The following is an 18,281-nucleotide window of genomic DNA, read 5'->3' on the forward strand; positions in this document are numbered from 1 at the left end:
AAGTTGTCTTTCTTTAAAATAAAATTTGTCATATGACCGTTAAGATTTAAAAAGAGGAAGGTCGTTATTACTTTTTTGTTTTAAACTCCTACACATCTTCAACGCTTGCATATGGATTGCAACCCAATTGAGTCTGTAAAATGTGTCAGATGACTCGAGGCTACCCGGTCTCTTGTTAATGAATACAAATGGGCACGTACTACTTTGTTCAAACTTTCTGTTTCCTAACATAAATAATTATAAAAATGCTGATGCCCATGTATCGACACAAATATTCCAAACAACACGTAACTGTATTGAATTCTGTTTGATCCATTTGTTATTTAATTGTCATGATGCCTCGTTACTCCCTATTACAGTGTACCTGTCAATGTAGATCCTAGCTAACGTATTTACTACAAATTAGACAATGGTCTGGTGCAGCAATGGTGACTACAAAAGATATCATAGGCATGTGTGTGTATGTGTGTTTACTGATAATGCCTTCCGATGCCACACACGTATACTTCATAATCAAGGTAAATATTCCCGGATTAGAGTCGAAAGGAGCTGTGAGAGTTGGGCCTGACGTCTGTGGAGATACACAACCAAGGGTGTGTCTTCATGTCTTCATGTCTCCGCAATCACCTTACCCGTGCAAGTGACTGTAGTTGGTTCGACGTTGCAAAATGAAACTGATCAAATCATTGTCGAATTCGATGGCTGAATAATGAAATCGCCGATGATACAATTCATTTTCATTTACATGTATCTCTAAGAATAAATCGGTATTAAACCTGCATCATCTTCATAGCTTATTTGATGTGCTGATTTTATTTCCCTTCTCTGTCATAAAAATAGATATCGGCTTGTTGTTTGTCACATAAAAATATGTGTTTATATTGTTTACACTAAATCAGAGATATGAATATCAAAATATCCGACTGAATCAAAGGAGATGCGCCATGCTGTTCGACAATGGCTATCACGCCTGATATATCATTAAAGGGCATGCTACACCATTTTTCTTCTGTTGTTGCAATATTTAATGATCGCATATTGTAACATTATCTTTAACGACTTTTATCATGGAATTTGTTTAGGAATAACATCCACAAATTTCATGTAATATTTCATTTTTTCCCGCAAAATAAAATATATTTAATAAATGATAATTTTGCAACATTAAATTTCAAGTTTATGGCAAATATTCATAAATGCCATGTACTATTTCCTTAATGAACATTATTATTTTTTTCTCGCAAAATAAAATATTTTGATAAAAACGTAATAACTTTTTGAACAGCAAAAAAGGAAACAGATCGCGCATTCTCTGGAAAGGACAGACGTTTATTTTGAAGAAAGAAGAGATAGATTTCTTAAAGTAAATATTATATTCATACCAATTATATAATACTACAGCAGTCTTATACATTATACACATGCATATACATGCTAGCATATACTTGGTACTAATATAACAGCATTATAGTGACTGGAAGATATATAGGAAAACATGTGTTTAAAATTACCTGATAATAACTATGCTATCAGCCGTTGACTTACTTGAATGCAAACTACCTTTCAGAAACTACTTTCAATTTTTGAATTGTGAATATAAAACGAGCCTGATTGGCATTTTAAGAGTCACATATATTATATTACCGTTAATGCAACGTTTATCATCACATCTTAACAATTCAATTCATATAAAATCAAAAATGTAGTAATTTTCATAACGCGGGTCGTCTTATATTTCCCGTCGTCGTCCTAATTACCGCGCGTTAGTTGACTATCTACCTTTCCGGCCGAAACTAAAAATAAAGGTGATTTATTAAAAAGAATGATAATAAGAAAAAATATATATATATATATATCGAAGGTCTAACATGAGATCACAATACCAAACAAATAATCAGTGAAGATTCATTTCCTTGTTTTGTCGCCTGGCGCCGTTACGGAAAGGTAGGCCTATAATAGGAATTTCAGAAAAGACGTGACGTCACAGAAGTTATCGTCTCAAAGGTGACAAATTATAGCAAGGGAAACAACTCTTACATCCCTATCACAAATTGCAATTTGTTAGTGAAGATAAAAATAAATTATATTGTATAGATACCAAATTTTCGAAATTTGACGGGATAACTTAATCGACTCTTTTTCATACATTGCATTTTCTTGGATAGCAAATGTAAGTGTATCTGACCTTTCATACAATTTTTTCATTTCTGAAAATTATTTCACGGTCAGCAGTTTTAGCTAAACTTCAAGAATTATTTTTAAAGACAATATATAGAAAGCCTGTTTTTTATGGTTCCACTGAAAACTTCATACACTGTATTGGAAATCTTAATTTACAGCTAGTAGTATGGAGTTTTTCATCCAAGTTAATTCCATTCCAGCTAGTTCAGCATTGGCTGTGATTTGTACATAGCGCGAGTTGGGCGAGGCCTACACAGTCGAGCGTGTATAGTGATCAAGCATCTGACTGATCCAGACTAATCTCCATAGCGATCACACTAGTAACAAGATGGCGGCGAACGGGGAAACGGAGAAATACTATCTTGAAAGTATCCTTTATACACTTTATTTTTGTATTTTAACGAAAGAAAAATTATACCACTCTAAATGTTGGTGAACTTGCTATGCATATTTTACATTTACTGCATGATCACGTAAGTAAGATTCCCGCCAAGCCCTTGTAAATGCCAAGTACATTGTATGAAACATGTTTTGTTTACATGTGTTTTAGTACTGTATCCTCGAGTATCACGCCTTAATGTAGATCTAAATTTAAATGAGTAAAATGAAAACCTGTTGTCAATAATATTTGTAATCAGATGGTGGTACAGTGTTTGAACTGGTGAGTAGAATTGTCAAAATCACTTGACAGACTGCTAAATCAGTTGTATCCAAGTATTTCCAGTATACATTATGTATACATGTCAGTCAGAGCCGGTTGTATGATGGGTCATGGTGTATAGTGTACATTTTACATAAGATATGTACATATAATGTACATGTTAATGTACATTGTGCTCATCATGTCTTGTACATGTTGTTTTCACTTGCTTGCAAAGATGTTCTGATGAGATGAGAGAACTAACACGTGTCGCAATTACTACCATAATTGAACACTGTGTCCAATTAAAGTGGTAATTGCGACACTTACCGATCATCTCATTCATCTGTATGTATTGGTAAATCTGCTCTACAGTGTATGTACCTATAGATGTAAGTTTTGTATGTTTATAAACCCCTTAACTCATGACACAGAGGAGAAAATTGCTATTGACTCAGATGAGGAGTACACATATGAAGAGGTCCCTGTAGATGAAGATTTTTTAGCAGCTGGTAAGTCAATGAACTTTTACTTAAATGCTGTCACACTTGATAAAGACATCAACTATAAAGACAATGTGAAGAATTCACTCTATCAAAATGTGAATCCATTGCATAAACAATGTCAATTTTATACCACATTCAATAAAAAAGTTTGAATTAAAAAAAAATCATTCTATTACAGATCTCCAGGAAGATTTGGACATAGCTGTACAAACAATTCAGGATGTGGAAGATGACAAACAAGCTGGGGTAAGCTTAAACTGTGTTATTGTTACTGTTTTATATAGGTTTAGACTTAATCATAATGTAAAATATGGACAAAATCTGTAAAACATTGAAAATTATTGGTTCATAAACATCCCAACTAAAAAAGACTGTAATTTTACATGTCTATTCAGTATTGCAAGTTCCAATTCTCAGTACAGTCCAATTCTCTGTATATTAATATGACATGATAACTTTTATTGTGAGAAATCTTTCAATTTTTGAAGCTATAAAAGCTACATTAGAATATGTCACAAGTAATGTATACATATAAACCAATATGTTAAGATGACAAGTCAATTTTTAATTTGCTTCTCAGATCAAGAAGGAGTCTGTTCCTCGTTTCTCTGTTACTAAAAGAGAAGAAGTGGTTGATGACTATGTTCGTAACTTTTTGGTACGAATGGGGATGAATCGGACACTTGATTGCTTCCAAACAGAATGGTAAGATAGACAAAACATTCGATTCTATCAAAATGTAAATTGTCTTCAACTTTGTAGATTATTTCGGTAATTGATTAAATTAGTAATTATACTGCTGGTATGAACATGTACAGGATAAAGAAACATAATATTATTATGTTAATATTGTATAATGTTCATTCTATCACATTCTGTCACATTCTGTCATTCCCTGCCTTTTCATATGACATGAAGAGGGAATTTATGAGTTAAAGCCATATTTTAATCATATTTAAACATCAATTAATCAAACAAACCTCTGATTGTTTGTAATAAAAATCAAATTAAAAAATGACAATAATAGATCCATTATTTGTCTTCTGATTTCAAACTCTATATTATTTCATTTTAAATATGAATCGTGTTTTGAGACTTCCATATACTTAAATATAAAAATATATAAATATTTATATGACAGTTACCTCCCCTTTGTTGATAGGTATGAGCTCCAACAGAAGGGACTGCTTCATGAAGAAGATGTGGGAGTAGTACCTGACATTTATCTGCGTAACCAGGATCTGGATAACGAGGTCAAGTTCCTTAAACAAGAAGTCGCCAAATACAAAGAGGCTGCAATGTAGGTGTATAAGATCGAAATCTGACACACAATACATATATGTACAATTTACAATCTTTAAGACAATGCATTGTTTACTTATTCAAAGTCATATGGGTCAAATAGGCAAAAAACTCTTTCAACTTCAATAACCAAGAGTCTAAGAGACTTGAATTTGTTCACATATGCTGAGATGAAGGACTACTTAATGTAGTCAAGATGATGGGTACATTCTGGAAAAAACTTTAAGGTGATTTCTGTTAAATAGCCAAGAAGTTCATAATCTGATAATTGGCCTTTATATTTGGATAGTACTTCTCAATGAACCAATAAGTCCTGACATTCTGATTAAAATGCTTAGAGTCTACCTAGACAGGGATCAATCTAGGTTTGGGGGGAAACTACCCCTTTAATCGAAATAGGGGAAAAGTTTGGCGAAATATAGGGGAATTTTAATCTTCTTATTTATGTCCAAAATTATATTCATTTTGACAAAAAAGTACTGTAAAACAACTTTTTTATTTTTAGATTTAGTAAAGCAAAATTTTAAGCTCAATAATGAAAAAATTGAGTTTATCATAAAATATGCAGTAGCTATATGATAAATATGAAGAAATTTGCAAACAAAAGTATAAAAAATTAATGAAAAATAAGTCACAGGGGAAATTGTGTTACAAAAACAGTCATTTTTTAGCTTCAAATGGGGAATTTTTAAATCTTCAGGTGAATTTTTGGCCAGAGGAGAATTCATTCCTTGAGGGGAAATTTACCCATAAACGGTAATAAATCAGAGCTAGATTGATCCCTGCTAGATATAGTTTTCATGAAAGGTCAATGTTTCACTGAATAATATATTGTTATTTTTTCTGTATAGGAAAGCGAAGGAAACCTATGTGAAACTGAGGAAGGAAAGGGACTACCATAGGATGCATCATAAACGAGTTGTTCAGGAGAAAAACAAACTTATAAGTGATGTGAAAAGGTAAATTAAAAAAGCCTGAATGTGACAGCCTCTTTATAAAGACCACATATACATGTATATACTTAAGGTCACATTCTTGTGGTCCAAAATGGCAAAATTCATGGAAGCTATTTATACAAATACAGTCTGGTCTGATAGTACATATGATAAATGATGCTTATTTTTCTTCAGGAAATAACCATCATATTCAACTACTGCAGTAATCTGTTTAAGTTCTTGTATTTTCAGCATGACTTGCAAATATTCTCATTCTTAATCGGGATCCAAATTTTGATGATCAATCTATGTTTCATTTCAGACTCAAACGTCACTATGCCCAATATGAACCCACCCTACAACAACTGAAGAAGAAATATGAGGTTGCCATGAAAGAGAAAATGTTGTCAAAGCTGGAAAAAGACCGAGCTGTGGGACAGGTAACAGGATTACAGAGCACACTCAAGTCCATGGAATCCTTCAAAGGAGGCTCGGGCAAACAAAATGGTATGGTTTACTCCAAAATTTGATTGTTTAATGATCCTCGAACCATCACTATTTCTAAGTTGTTTGAGTTCAGTCTGTGACGTTAATTTTTTTCGCTGCTAGTCAAAGCCCAAAATTTTACTAGTCTGACTATTTAATCACTAGTCGAAATTAAATATACAGCAGTTTTGCTTCAGCACTTCAGTCATGATCAGTTTCAATTTTTAGACCCAAATTACAGTCTGAATGCAAATTCTCGAAAAATGATGCATCTGGACTGAAATAATTGGATACAGATTGTACTCAAAATATGTTGAAAATGCAATTAACCACTGCTCTTGTATGTAAATATAGTGTTTACCAGTTTTAATCAGGTGGTGAGCCACTAGTCCAATCGGACTAGTTCATTACAATTGGCACTTGTCTGGCTGTAAAATTACTAGTCATGGGCATCGGACTAGTGCTTAAAGTCGCAGACTGACTCTGAGTTCGTGTGGTTTTACTGTATTAGATCACTGAGAGACTGAAACTATACATTTTTCTTCAGAAATACAGTATAACCTGCCAAACTGGTCCTTGTCTAATCCAAATCCCTGCCTATCCTTGCATATAGTTATATTGCATTTTTCTTCTTTATTTATTCTACATTATGTAACTAAAACCTGTATAATCCAGAACCTGTATATACCGGCAAAATCTGCTGGTCTGTTTGACATCAAGTTTAGAAAAGTTCCACTGTTTCTTGTTTGATTGAAGAAATAGTGTTAAAAGGTTAAAGATGCTCCAACTCTGTCAAATGGTATTTTTTCACTATCAAAAACAGGAGCAGACGATTAAGTATTTTCTTTAGTTATAAAAGTTACTTACTTCACACCATTACCACCAATGAAAAGTTTGAGCTTCTTATTATACTTCAAGTTAAACATATAAACAATTATTAATTGCATTCCTAAAAAATTCTGTGGCACTATATCCTATATGGAATGAAGTACTGATTGCGGATGCACCAAAGGCAAAAATTTTTTTTTTTATATTATTTGTTGTGTTAATTAGATATAAATATACACGATTATACACTAATTATTGTTCAAATGATGAATATCATTCATGCTCTGCCGTCTGTGGAGCATCCTTAAATTGAATATAATGGTGAAAAAATGAACAAAACAGAATTTCTTAGGATTAATAGGATATCAAGGGTTTAATATATCATTACATGTGTATATGTCAAATCTCTGGCTAGGAGAGGGTTTATGTATCTGATTTAAAAATATTTCATTTGCCTTTTTTGACAAAAAGGATTAAGCTCATTGACAAGGTCTATCAATAAGCCTTCTACATATAGTCTTAGCCTGTTGCACAATTTTTTGGTTATTACAATATTATTGATTGAAGTGATAGATTAATGGTCTAAGTTGGACTGAATTGAGTTTACATTAAGAATTTAAAATTTGAGATAATTTCTCTGTTTGACATCTATATTTAAATACATCACATAGGTAAGATGGGATCAGGAGAACGTCGTAACTGGGCTGTGGATGTTGAGGGGCGCGGTCCTACACAGAAAGCCCTAGCACAGGAACATAGTCGTACATCATTACAGGACGTCCAGAAGATCCCTGAAGACTACAAGCGCCACCCAGATGTAGGTCATTTCATTGTTTGTCACTGATAATTAAATTTCTGTCAGCAGTGGAATCCTATGTTAATTTGTTTTGTACAGGTATAACCCAATCACCCCTGAAGATGCATTTAGATTCCTTTAGTTCAAAGACTGGACTAGTCCATTTTGGAATTTCAGGGATGAATGGGTCAAACAGATATTTTAAGTATAAAAATGTTGAGTATTAATATGCTCATACAGTGAAGACTTAGGAAAACTGAAAATGAAAAGTAAAAACATGCATTTTTACTTTAACGTTGTTTGATTGTAGGACTCGGTGTTCCCTGTAGACACGGGTGTGAACCCCTTACTGGCCCAGATCAAGGCTCCCACCGGTCATCTGTCGAGGGCCGGAGGATTCCGACTGTCCAATACATTCCAGGCCCACTCTCATCCCATCAGCGAGTAAGAAACCTTACCTTTGTTAACTTTGTCTTGACACCATGGTGAGCTATTCTCTAATTGCGCAGTTAGGGTATATACATTTACAGCCGATGCAATAACACCTTTAATGGTTTTGGTTGATCACAACATTACACCTGTCGTCACCATAGAGATAACATCACCCACACTGGGATCAGTTTATCAAGACTGTAATGACAGCGTGCAAGGCTGTAGTATCAGCCCTCTGATGGAGTGTTCAACTGTTAACGTTCAAGGTAGTATTGTGTTGGCAGCAAAACCATATAACACATCATCTTGTGCACATTTGTCATAACATTTCATCACTTATTTATATTTAATCAGTTTTATTACTGACAGAATTCTTTGTTAATGACTAAGGAGTAACATATTACATGCACATGTATGCTAACCTATCCTTCAAACACGTATACTTGTGTATATCCCTTATAAAATGAATATGTTTCTACCCTATACATCCTAGCTCACATACAAAAGTGCATCTGCTATATCTTCTCCAATGAAATAGTCATCTACCCCACATATAACACATAAAGATCCAAAAATACAAAATGAATCATAATCAATTATAATCATGTAAATACATGTGAGTTTTGACATTATTAGGTCAATCAAAGAGACAAAGTTGAACATTATGCAAGTTTAATCTTTCATGTTCATATATTGATGCCAGAAATGACCTCAGACTTGTCTGGATTCCGTTTATGGAGCTCCTAACTGTTAAAGTCATTTACATATATGTAAATTTGTTTTTGTCCTCTGTAGTGTGGCCTTACACCCACGGAAACAGATCCTGGCAACTAGCAGTGACGACCATACATGGAAGATGTGGGCGGTGCCTAGTGGGGACATTATCATGACAGGAGAGGGTCACACGGACTGGGTTTCAGGCTGTGACTTCCACCCATCGTAAGTGTGCTGGTTAATAATGCTTCATAATACATAATTAGTATTGGACAACAATGCCCATATTCTATATCAACAAGTATAGGGTAATTCCTATTTACTCAGCTGATCGTTAAATTTTAAATTTTGAATTCACTGTTATTTGATCATTGTCACAACCAAGAAATTTCCACTTTCCAAACATAATCAATTTTATTGTATGTAAAAGTTAGAAAACAGATATAGGCTACTGTACAACCTGTGGTATAATGTATCAGTTAGATAAATGAATTGCAGAGGTCACAATTCTAGATCTATATATTAGCTGTATGTGCATTAGGTAAAGCAATAATATAACATTTTCGATTTTTACATGCTTTTGTTTGGATGCTATCATGTATTTGTGGATCTAAAGAAGAATTAACATTTACATTATAACGTATCAACTTTTGTATCATTCAGTGGATCTAAGCTGGCAACATCGAGTGGAGACTCTACAGTAAAGATCTGGGACTTCTCCAAGGCTGAATGTGTACATACATTTACAGATCATACACATGCAGGTAAGACTGCTCCTTCTGTGTAGGGCCATGTGTGTTGGCCAGAAATCAAATAAACACACATTTTAAACTTCTTTTTTATTTCAAACATAAACTTCAGTTCAGACTGTTAATATTGAAACCTTGTTTTTTTCAATGATTGTTGTTATATGCTTCAAATTATGATGGCAATAAGCCTCCGCTCTGCAATAAGCCCTCTTCCCCGTGTACATATAATATTACTCTATTCCTCAAACAAATCAGCTTGAGTAAAATAAAATTGTACAGTAAAACTTCTTCTAAGATAAAAAAAAACTGAGTCAAGCCTTGTTAAGTGGAAGTCAACTGGACCATGATAACACTTGGAACTTATTCAAGTATTTGAGTTATGATTAATTAACTAAGAGAAAACGAAGTTTGATTGAGATTAACAAAACTTTTTATTAATTTTTAACTATACTAAGTTGATAGATTCTTAGTTAAAAGGGAGATAATCCTAAAACAGATACTGTAGTTTAGGAACATTTTGACAGTTTTGTCTGTTGTTTAAATAGTATGGGGCTGTTCATGGCACACATGTGGAGACTTCTTGGCTTCCTGTTCTATGGACAATACCTCCAAAGTATGGGATCTGAACAGTCTGAGATGTCGCTACACCATGCGAGGACATGCTGACTCTGTCAATAGTATAGAATTCCTTCCCTACTCCAACACATTACTCACATGCTCTGCTGACAAAACCATATCATTATGGGATGCAAGAACGGTGAGTAAACAACAAATACTGATTTTTTTTGAAAATTTTTTTTTTAATAATTATAGGATAATTAGATATAACAAACAAAGCTTAAGAATACTTTTATTCGTAGCCATTCTTCCATTCATGTTTGTAATATTTTTAAAAGAAATACCTTAAGTTTTAGAGCTTACTGTATATATGTTGCCTTTAAAGGTAAAGCCATCGGTTTACTACAGATAATTTAAAATGGGAGACGTTCTACTCTCTATTATGTTTTTCAAAAGGAATTAAGAAAAAAATCAGATGATGAATAATAAGATGCATGATCATCGATTGATGCTAAATGTTGACAATCTTTATTTGTTTTATTTGAAAATTACTTTGACAAATTGCATTAAATTGTTAGATGACAGTGTGCTGATTTTTTTTCTTTCAGGGCCTTTGTGCACAGACATTTTATGGTCATATGCATTCTGTTAATTATGCTTCATTCAACTTAAGAGTAAGTATTTACAATTATCAATATTTCATTTAGATATTGACATTGGATGTAGACTTTGCAGACTTAATACCTATTCCATCTTTGTATATTTCAGTTATCTGCCCTTGCGGATAGTTCTTTATTGTGATGTTATTATTTTGTGAGAAAAACTGATTGCTTTCTCTGAAGGAATGTGCATATAAACAATTGATCTTACAGTCAATACTTTCCTGCAAGGATAGATTAACTGTGTAAAATGCAAATACAGAATATGCATTGAAAATTGAAGATATCTGAAAGATACCAAATTCATGAAGCATCAAATTCCGTTCACACATTCTGAGCAATATGTCACATTATTGACTGTAGAATGATGGTGTCTGTGTTTGCAGGGTGATACAGTGGGATCCTGTGATTCCTATGGTATTGTGAAATTATGGGATATCCGAGCTGTTGCACCTATGGTCAGTTTTGATACTGGACCACACCCAGCCAACCGAGTATCCTTTGATCCTTCAGGTAAGCATATGTATTAGTCGTAAAGAGGTTTTCTGTTAATATTAGACGAGTTATGCTTATGAAATGCCAATATTTGTAGTATGTACCATCTATAAGATATATTTATGACCTCTTCATTGTCAAAGCAGCATCATTTTCTACAATTTCTGTGCATTAACCTATTAACTTCTACAAATGGTAAATGATATAATGATTTGAAACAAAGCAACTATTGATGGACCACTGTTTGGGTTGGTACTTTATTAAACTGTATAATACTCTGTTGATTATTTGACACAATTTTGTTAAGTTTTTGTGATAAGTTTAAAACTAGCCTTATGCATTTTTTAAGCAGGCAATATGAATTTAAGAAATTGTCTTTTTTTTGTAGGTTCAGTCATGGCTGTGGCAAGCAACGACAGCACTGTCAAGATGTATGAAATATCCAATGGCAGAGTAAGTGTTACTTTTGAAGTTTTATAAAGTCTCAAATCCGTATTGCCATGTATGCTTTTCATATTTGATACTTTTACTGTTATTTGATAAATCAGTACATTTGATGTTTTAGATAACCATTATTTTTACATGAAAATATTGTGTAGAGGTAAAATGTAAAGGTAAAGTTCATGAAGTTCATGCAGAGATCAAGGCCAAATTGCATCATTATTTAATTGAATGATGAGTTGACAACATGGCCTGAACAAACTGTTTATTTCTTTTTTTGTCTTTGAAAGCAATTGATGCCATAAATTCTAGACTTTTGAATTAAAAAATGTAAAGGTTAGATAACATTACTGGATATATATACAGATTTTCATGGCAAAATGTTTCTGATCTGTTTATGACCCCATACCTCCCCCCTTTTTCCTTACCACATGTATGGAAGCAAAAGTCTTGACAAATTGATTTTCATCATTCCTACAGGTGAGTCCTCTTGTTGGACACGAAGATGCAGTCCAGTGTCTGATATTTGACCGCAGTGGAGAATACATGGTGTCTGGCGGAAGTGATTGTACTGTCCGAATCTGGTCATAACGCAATCACTGATCAGCTCTTCGATGACCGTGTTAGTTACAATGGATTTTATCTGACTTCAGTCTTTATCCCTACACATTATGGTGCAGATTTATGTTGTAGCTGCCTTTCTGCAATACATATGTCAGATTCAGGTTCATTCAAGTTGGGAATACTATATCTTAATTGCCAAATGACATCAATATGACAATATTTTCTTGCTGGTGAAATGTTAGTGGTGAATTATCTGTGATAACAAGTACTTTATCTTTGATGGTCATACATGTATAGAAGTGGTCTATTTGTGTCTTTCTTTTTGTTACTATTGTTACTTAAGCATTGATGTCACTATGTAATTTCATCAGAGTATGAAAAAAACCCAGTTTGCAAACTGTGTTATCCAAATAGAAAAGAGTAAAATTAAAACTTATGATTTACTTTTAACAATATATTATATAAAAAAAAGGAAAAAAAGAGAAATTTATGTAGATGTATTAATAAATAGACTTGTGGCCAGTCCCTTTGTACCTGTATATAAAAGATAAAATAAAATATGTATAAACCAATTAATTTATCAAGTACAGATGTATATATTTCCAGATCAATATTAGATGTCTATATTCTTAATGTCATGCTAATATGATATCAGATAACGTCACTATTTATGAGCAGAGTTTTGTTAACAGAGGTATGGAACAAACTTCAGCCAATCGATAAGGATGCAACACATACTCTCTATACTTTAGTATGTGACCTTGACGTAGAAAAAAAGGTTTACATTAGATACACAGAAACCAAATATAATTAGACAATATGTTTTTTTTTTTATTGTGATAAAATGTTAAAAAAAACACATTTGGACTTTAACTTTGAAATTTGTTAATTTGATTAATTTTCTTACATAGTTATTAATTCTAACATTTTTACTTAAAAATACACTCAATTATAAAAAGAAGCTTATGGATTTTCCGATAATACTTGAGAAATTCACCTTCAAACATTTACCAGGAGACAAAAAAAAAATCCCTTCTGAAAACAAACGAACTATTGTATCACCGTCTTTGCCAAATAGATAGTACAACTGTACATTTATTTTAACATGATTTATAGACTACCTGACTTGGAGGACATATTTGGTCCTTTTTTGACTTGATATTTTTACTGAATTATGCAAATGTTATCCCAGACCTGTATATACAAGGCAAAATATCTTCAGGTAAAGTCGGGGCAGTTTCAGGGGTAATATCTCTGGTCAAAATTCACCCGAGAAGTCAATTTAGGTCAAGAAAATCTGCAATTCACCTGGAATTGACATGGAATTCACATGAAAATTTTGACCAGAATTCACGTGATTTTTTAAGGTTTGTTAGTTTGATTAATTAACGTCCTATTAACAGCTATGGTCATGTAAGGACGGTATTTTTAAAGGTCAGTTTGATCTGAAATTGATTCAATTCAATTTCAGGTAATGTTCAGGTAAATTTCAGGTCAGATTTTTCAGATGAAATTGACCTGACTATATTTTGCCTGTGGACGGAGCACCGTGGATGGAAAAATCATCATCATAACACTGCAATGCTGAACAAAGATATATAATCATGAGTTGCCAACAACAAACAGAACTTTCTGCAGCGTCAACAAGCAAGGGCTAATAAAATAATAAGGGTTATAAAGTGGAAACGTGAACTCAATTGACTTATTTCCACGGAAGGTTGGCAGAAATTTATATACAGAATAATCTTATTTATTAATATCAATACACCAGTACTCCAGTGCCGCCAATTACAGAAGGGAAATGAATCTCGAACAATGAAACCACTATTAATGAATTAAAGGAAAACGGAAAAGCATGCGAAATCGGACACCAAATAATGTTGAGGCCTAAAGACAGAACAGAAATGATATGCAACCCAAAGACATGAAAAATCAATAGATGGAACGTAAATCAAAAGTTCAAGAACAGTGCTGGGAATATGTTCATAGTCCGATGAAGATTAAGACATGATTTACAACACTAGAATCAGAAACGAAAATAATGTATCAAATAACATTATAAAGATTTAAGTTATAGCGATCAAACAGATGAGCTTGACAAAGAGCAACATCATGGGTGTAGAATGTTTCGACTTCAAACAGGCTTTCGATACAATCACACCTGACTGACTACACAGTTAAATTAGGTAAAATGACTCCATTTGCTGATATATCTGATGAAAATATCAATATCATCAACACTTTTAGATGAACTATGTTTTAGAATAGAATACTGACATCTAAAAAAATAGCCAATAGAAGAGATAAATGAATAAGATAACTTTGTATCTGTTAGTTACGGTATCTGCCTTCCTGTCCACCTGTTCCACTGTCGGTTGTTGTATCCATAAACTCTTGTGTCTTTCCTTGTATCTCTGTCCCTTTTATGCGTGTATAAGTATCTTTTTATACATGATTGTATGCCTTTATTTGTACTTAAAGGCCCACTACCTTTCCGAAACGGCTTTTAATTTTTAAAATGGGAATGTAAAACAAGATCGATAATTTTGTAGAGTCCTAAAAATTATTAACTTACCGTTAATACTACATTTATCATCACCTTCTGAACGATTTGATTAAAATAGATAAAATGTTTATTTTCATAACGCGGGTCGTATTATGTTTCCCGCCGTCGTCCTAAATAGCGCGCGGTAGTTGACTATCACTGCGCCAGACGGCAAAACAGCGAATTGACTTTCCATTGTTTTCACATATTACGCAGGCAATCTAGCATATGTTTGGTGTCGTAACCTTATTTTAGATCATCGGTATGCATTTTCTGGTGTTATTAATGTTTTTTAAGAAACCTTTATATTTTGCTCCGGAAAGGTAATGGGCCTTTAACAATCTCTGCTTTACTATTTAAAACAACTAAAATATGACTTTAGTTTTTTTTATTTTGAAGAAATCACAGTTTTTGGTTGACATAGTTTATCTATATAAATATTAGGTCCATAATACCCCAATATGTAATGAAAATATTCAAAATACTTACATTTGCACATTGTGTTAGAAAAAAATATTTGTTTTGACAAAGTTTTCAAAGTCCAAAGTGTTTTTCCCGTTGCAGTTCGAGAATGTCATTTTCATCTCTTCCAAAGACAAAAAGATTGATTTCCTCTTTTGGCATTATCATAATAGGTGGATCGTATCCACGCAGGTACCGACAGCGTCTGACGTCATCCCATATGACGTCAGACTCGGTCATTTCCTTTGTTCCTTCGACGTTGTCTTTTGGGTGCTGGTGGTCTTCGATTAAATCTTTAATAAAATTACACTGATATTTATCATTCTCTGAAAAGCGTCGAACAATCTTATGATCCTTAACACTGGGAAGTATTTCTTCAGGAACGTATTCCGTCTTGGTATTGTTATCGGAAAGTTCCATGAACGTCTCTGATTTACCAATGGTCACTGGTTCAGAACATCGCCGAGTTATGATATTAGTGGTGTTCTCAAACTCTTTCTTTAGAAGTTGTTTATTTTCTCTTTCAGGGCCTGCGTATTTGTCCATTGTATGCTCATTCGTTTCTGCGTATAAACCTTCCTTGCTGATACCTTTCATATTTCCACTGGTTTGATTTGGGTTATGTGTTATACTGAGCATGTTGTCATCTTCAGGTAGCGGATTGTCTGAAGCATCGACCTTAGTCTCAGATTCTGTCAACCGAGTTGGTTCGATACATTCTCCATCCTCGTCCTTTGTGGATGGACTAGACATAGTTAACGAGACAGGAGGTTCTTTTGATTCCCGCTTCTTTATTCTAGATCCTTCTCGCAGCCGCCTTCTGTTTGACCAATGGGACAATCCTCTTGGAAACGTGGCGTCAGGGTATGTTGGTTTCCTTTTTCGGGATTCTCGGAGTGGCCGTTCGCCTGCCTCATTGGTTACAGAAGTAAGACCTTCAGAGGGTTTCGTCTTGGCGAGAGCTGTATGCATGTCGTGTAGGATAGTACCACTTGGTGGCTTTGGACCAGTGTATCTTTCGCTATCTGAAATGTCCGAATCGTCCTCGGAGAATACATTGGTACTGGATTTGGTCCCAATGCAGCTGACTAGACTATCTCGCCGTTGTCGTAACTGGTCTTGTAAATACTCTTGGTCGGTACGCTTCTTCTTAAATCTATCTATCATACTTGTAATGCTTTTTGGATCAGTCGGATGCCTACTGGAAAAACGACGGCTAGGGTCACGCCTTGCAGTCACTGAAAAACACAGTAAGGCAGAGTGTCACATCTTTGAGGGAAAATAAAATTACACATGTTATTTACATTGTTTCTCATCACACGTATCTATCAGCTTCGTTGCATTTCTTCCATGTTCTTGATTTAGAAGGGACATCTTATGAAATGATAATCAAATAAGATTTATTTATTCATACTTGCAAATATTCTATATACATGTTTGATACCTATTTTTGAAAAATTTTGAAAAACATATTCCCAACTAACTAGGGTAATATATGATAGTTCCATGATAGTACTGTCTCTAATTATGCAGAAATTCGACTCCTTCGTTTTCTTTGAAACAATGTCTACAATTGTTTATATGTAAATCTACAAACTGATACGGTATTCTTATTAGTATACGTATACTGTACATTGCTGATAACTGATTGTTTGCTTTTTATGAGATTATAGACTGGTATCGCATTGATAGTTTACGGCACTATGGGGCGTTTAACATGGAAAAACGAAATTAAGTCGTCACGAAAAAAAGTTGGTTTACAGTAATTTAAATCTTCCAATTCTTCGCTATAATCGACTAGCCATATGGCATTACCAAACTGCAATACCTATGATTGTTGGATATCTAAATTAAAGCTTACCTGCATGTTTTGATGCCCGGATGGTTTCTAGTTCTCTCTGGAGTTCCCGCTGTCTGTAGCGATAATCTGCTTGAAATAATGTTTTCTCTTTGTCAAGCTCTCCTAAACGACGGCTAAGGGCATTCTCAGTAATGGCGGCATTTGGAGTCCAAATGTTTCCCTGGGACCTGCTTGTTGATTTAAGTCTTGGCTCCAATCGGTAAATAGTTTTCCCTTGCATTTTAATGATAAACAAGTGTTCCGTAGAATGTCTTATGTCATAGACTTATGTTGCTTTATCACGTTTTTACACACCACATCGTGATAACATTTTAGAAGATGTCTGGAAACTGACAGCTGCACTACACCAATCGCGATATCAAGTATTCTGAATAAATTTCACTTAAAAAGTTTTAGAAATTGCTTCAATAGTCAGTACACATACGATATCCTAGTTTTGACACCAGTGAGAGACTATATATGACAAATTGAAAGCGATAGAACTACTTTGTTTTCTAGCTGTTTTTCCCAGATACCACATCATATGGTAATACGACCACAACAAAAAGGTCCACAAGTGACGAAGGCGTCCGGGTTCTGATCGGTGACAGGCTAACGTGAAAAGCCTCGGTAGGCGCTAAGCGATGTCACTTTACTCGTTCCTGTACATTCGCCAGCAGTTAATAGTTGTAACTTAGCAAATAATGACAGTTTTATCCTTTAACATTTAAGCCATATCTATTAGTCAACAAGCTTACGTAGCTCAGTACGCCTTCGTCACGCTTCATTAACCACGAGGACGTAGAAAGGCAGCAACGTTAATACAAATAGGTATTGATAAGGAAAACATCAAATAGAAATAAGTTTGATGGAGCAACTTAAAGTGTTTTCTCTAACAACAATAACAACGTACCGTTGGAATTTCTGTCAAATCTGTCTATACATTCTACCCCCAAGAGACAGAAAAATTGAATGACCATTTGAGGCCATAGTAAAGTGGTCTTATTGAGCGGGTAGTATGGTAGTAACTATTCCTGTGTGTCTATATGTGTAGGTTAATTTCAACTCAAAATATATAAAAAAAGAGTAATATGATATGTTTTAATGTTGTTTTTTTTGAGATAGAAATGCAATCTATATTGCCTGTT

General features: G+C 33.9%; 2 protein-coding genes across 2 annotated transcripts; one reads left to right on the forward strand and one right to left on the reverse strand.

Moving 5' to 3' along the window:
- Window positions 1-2,414: 2,414 nt before the first annotated feature.
- LOC138321629 (sperm-associated antigen 16 protein-like) lies at window positions 2,415-12,860 on the forward strand. The gene is made up of 16 exons (XM_069265429.1): window positions 2,415-2,549; window positions 3,256-3,333; window positions 3,506-3,573; window positions 3,908-4,032; window positions 4,490-4,627; window positions 5,481-5,588; window positions 5,887-6,071; window positions 7,550-7,695; window positions 7,985-8,118; window positions 8,902-9,045; window positions 9,484-9,584; window positions 10,115-10,326; window positions 10,736-10,801; window positions 11,173-11,299; window positions 11,670-11,734; window positions 12,203-12,860. Exons 1-16 carry the CDS (start codon window positions 2,510-2,512, stop codon window positions 12,311-12,313), a joined length of 1,848 nt encoding a protein of 615 aa, XP_069121530.1. The 5' UTR covers window positions 2,415-2,509; the 3' UTR covers window positions 12,314-12,860.
- Window positions 12,861-15,330: 2,470 nt separating this feature from the next.
- Window positions 15,331-17,722, reverse strand: LOC138321630 (uncharacterized). The gene is made up of 2 exons (XM_069265430.1): window positions 17,155-17,722; window positions 15,331-16,531 (listed from the first exon to the last, which is right to left on the reverse strand). Exons 1-2 carry the CDS (start codon window positions 17,372-17,374, stop codon window positions 15,366-15,368), a joined length of 1,386 nt encoding a protein of 461 aa, XP_069121531.1. The 5' UTR covers window positions 17,375-17,722; the 3' UTR covers window positions 15,331-15,365.
- Window positions 17,723-18,281: the final 559 nt, after the last annotated feature.

Source organism: Argopecten irradians, chromosome 4, assembly GCF_041381155.1.
Source record: "Argopecten irradians isolate NY chromosome 4, Ai_NY, whole genome shotgun sequence".
Lineage (NCBI taxonomy): Eukaryota > Metazoa > Mollusca > Bivalvia > Pectinida > Pectinidae > Argopecten > Argopecten irradians.

Bases quoted from the DNA above. Each gene is read 5' to 3' on its own strand.
- LOC138321629 (XM_069265429.1), top strand. From the start codon at position 2,510: ATGGCGGCGAACGGGGAAACGGAGAAATACTATCTTGAAA. The intron at 6,072-7,549 runs GTATGGTTTACT...TACATCACATAG, and splicing joins AGGCTCGGGCAAACAAAATG to GTAAGATGGGATCAGGAGAA. The intron at 9,046-9,483 runs GTAAGTGTGCTG...TGTATCATTCAG, and splicing joins GGCTGTGACTTCCACCCATC to TGGATCTAAGCTGGCAACAT.
- LOC138321630 (XM_069265430.1), bottom strand. From the start codon at position 17,374: ATGCAAGGGAAAACTATTTACCGATTGGAGCCAAGACTTAAATCAACA. The intron at 16,532-17,154 runs GTAAGCTTTAAT...TGTGTTTTTCAG, and splicing joins CCGGGCATCAAAACATGCAG to TGACTGCAAGGCGTGACCCT.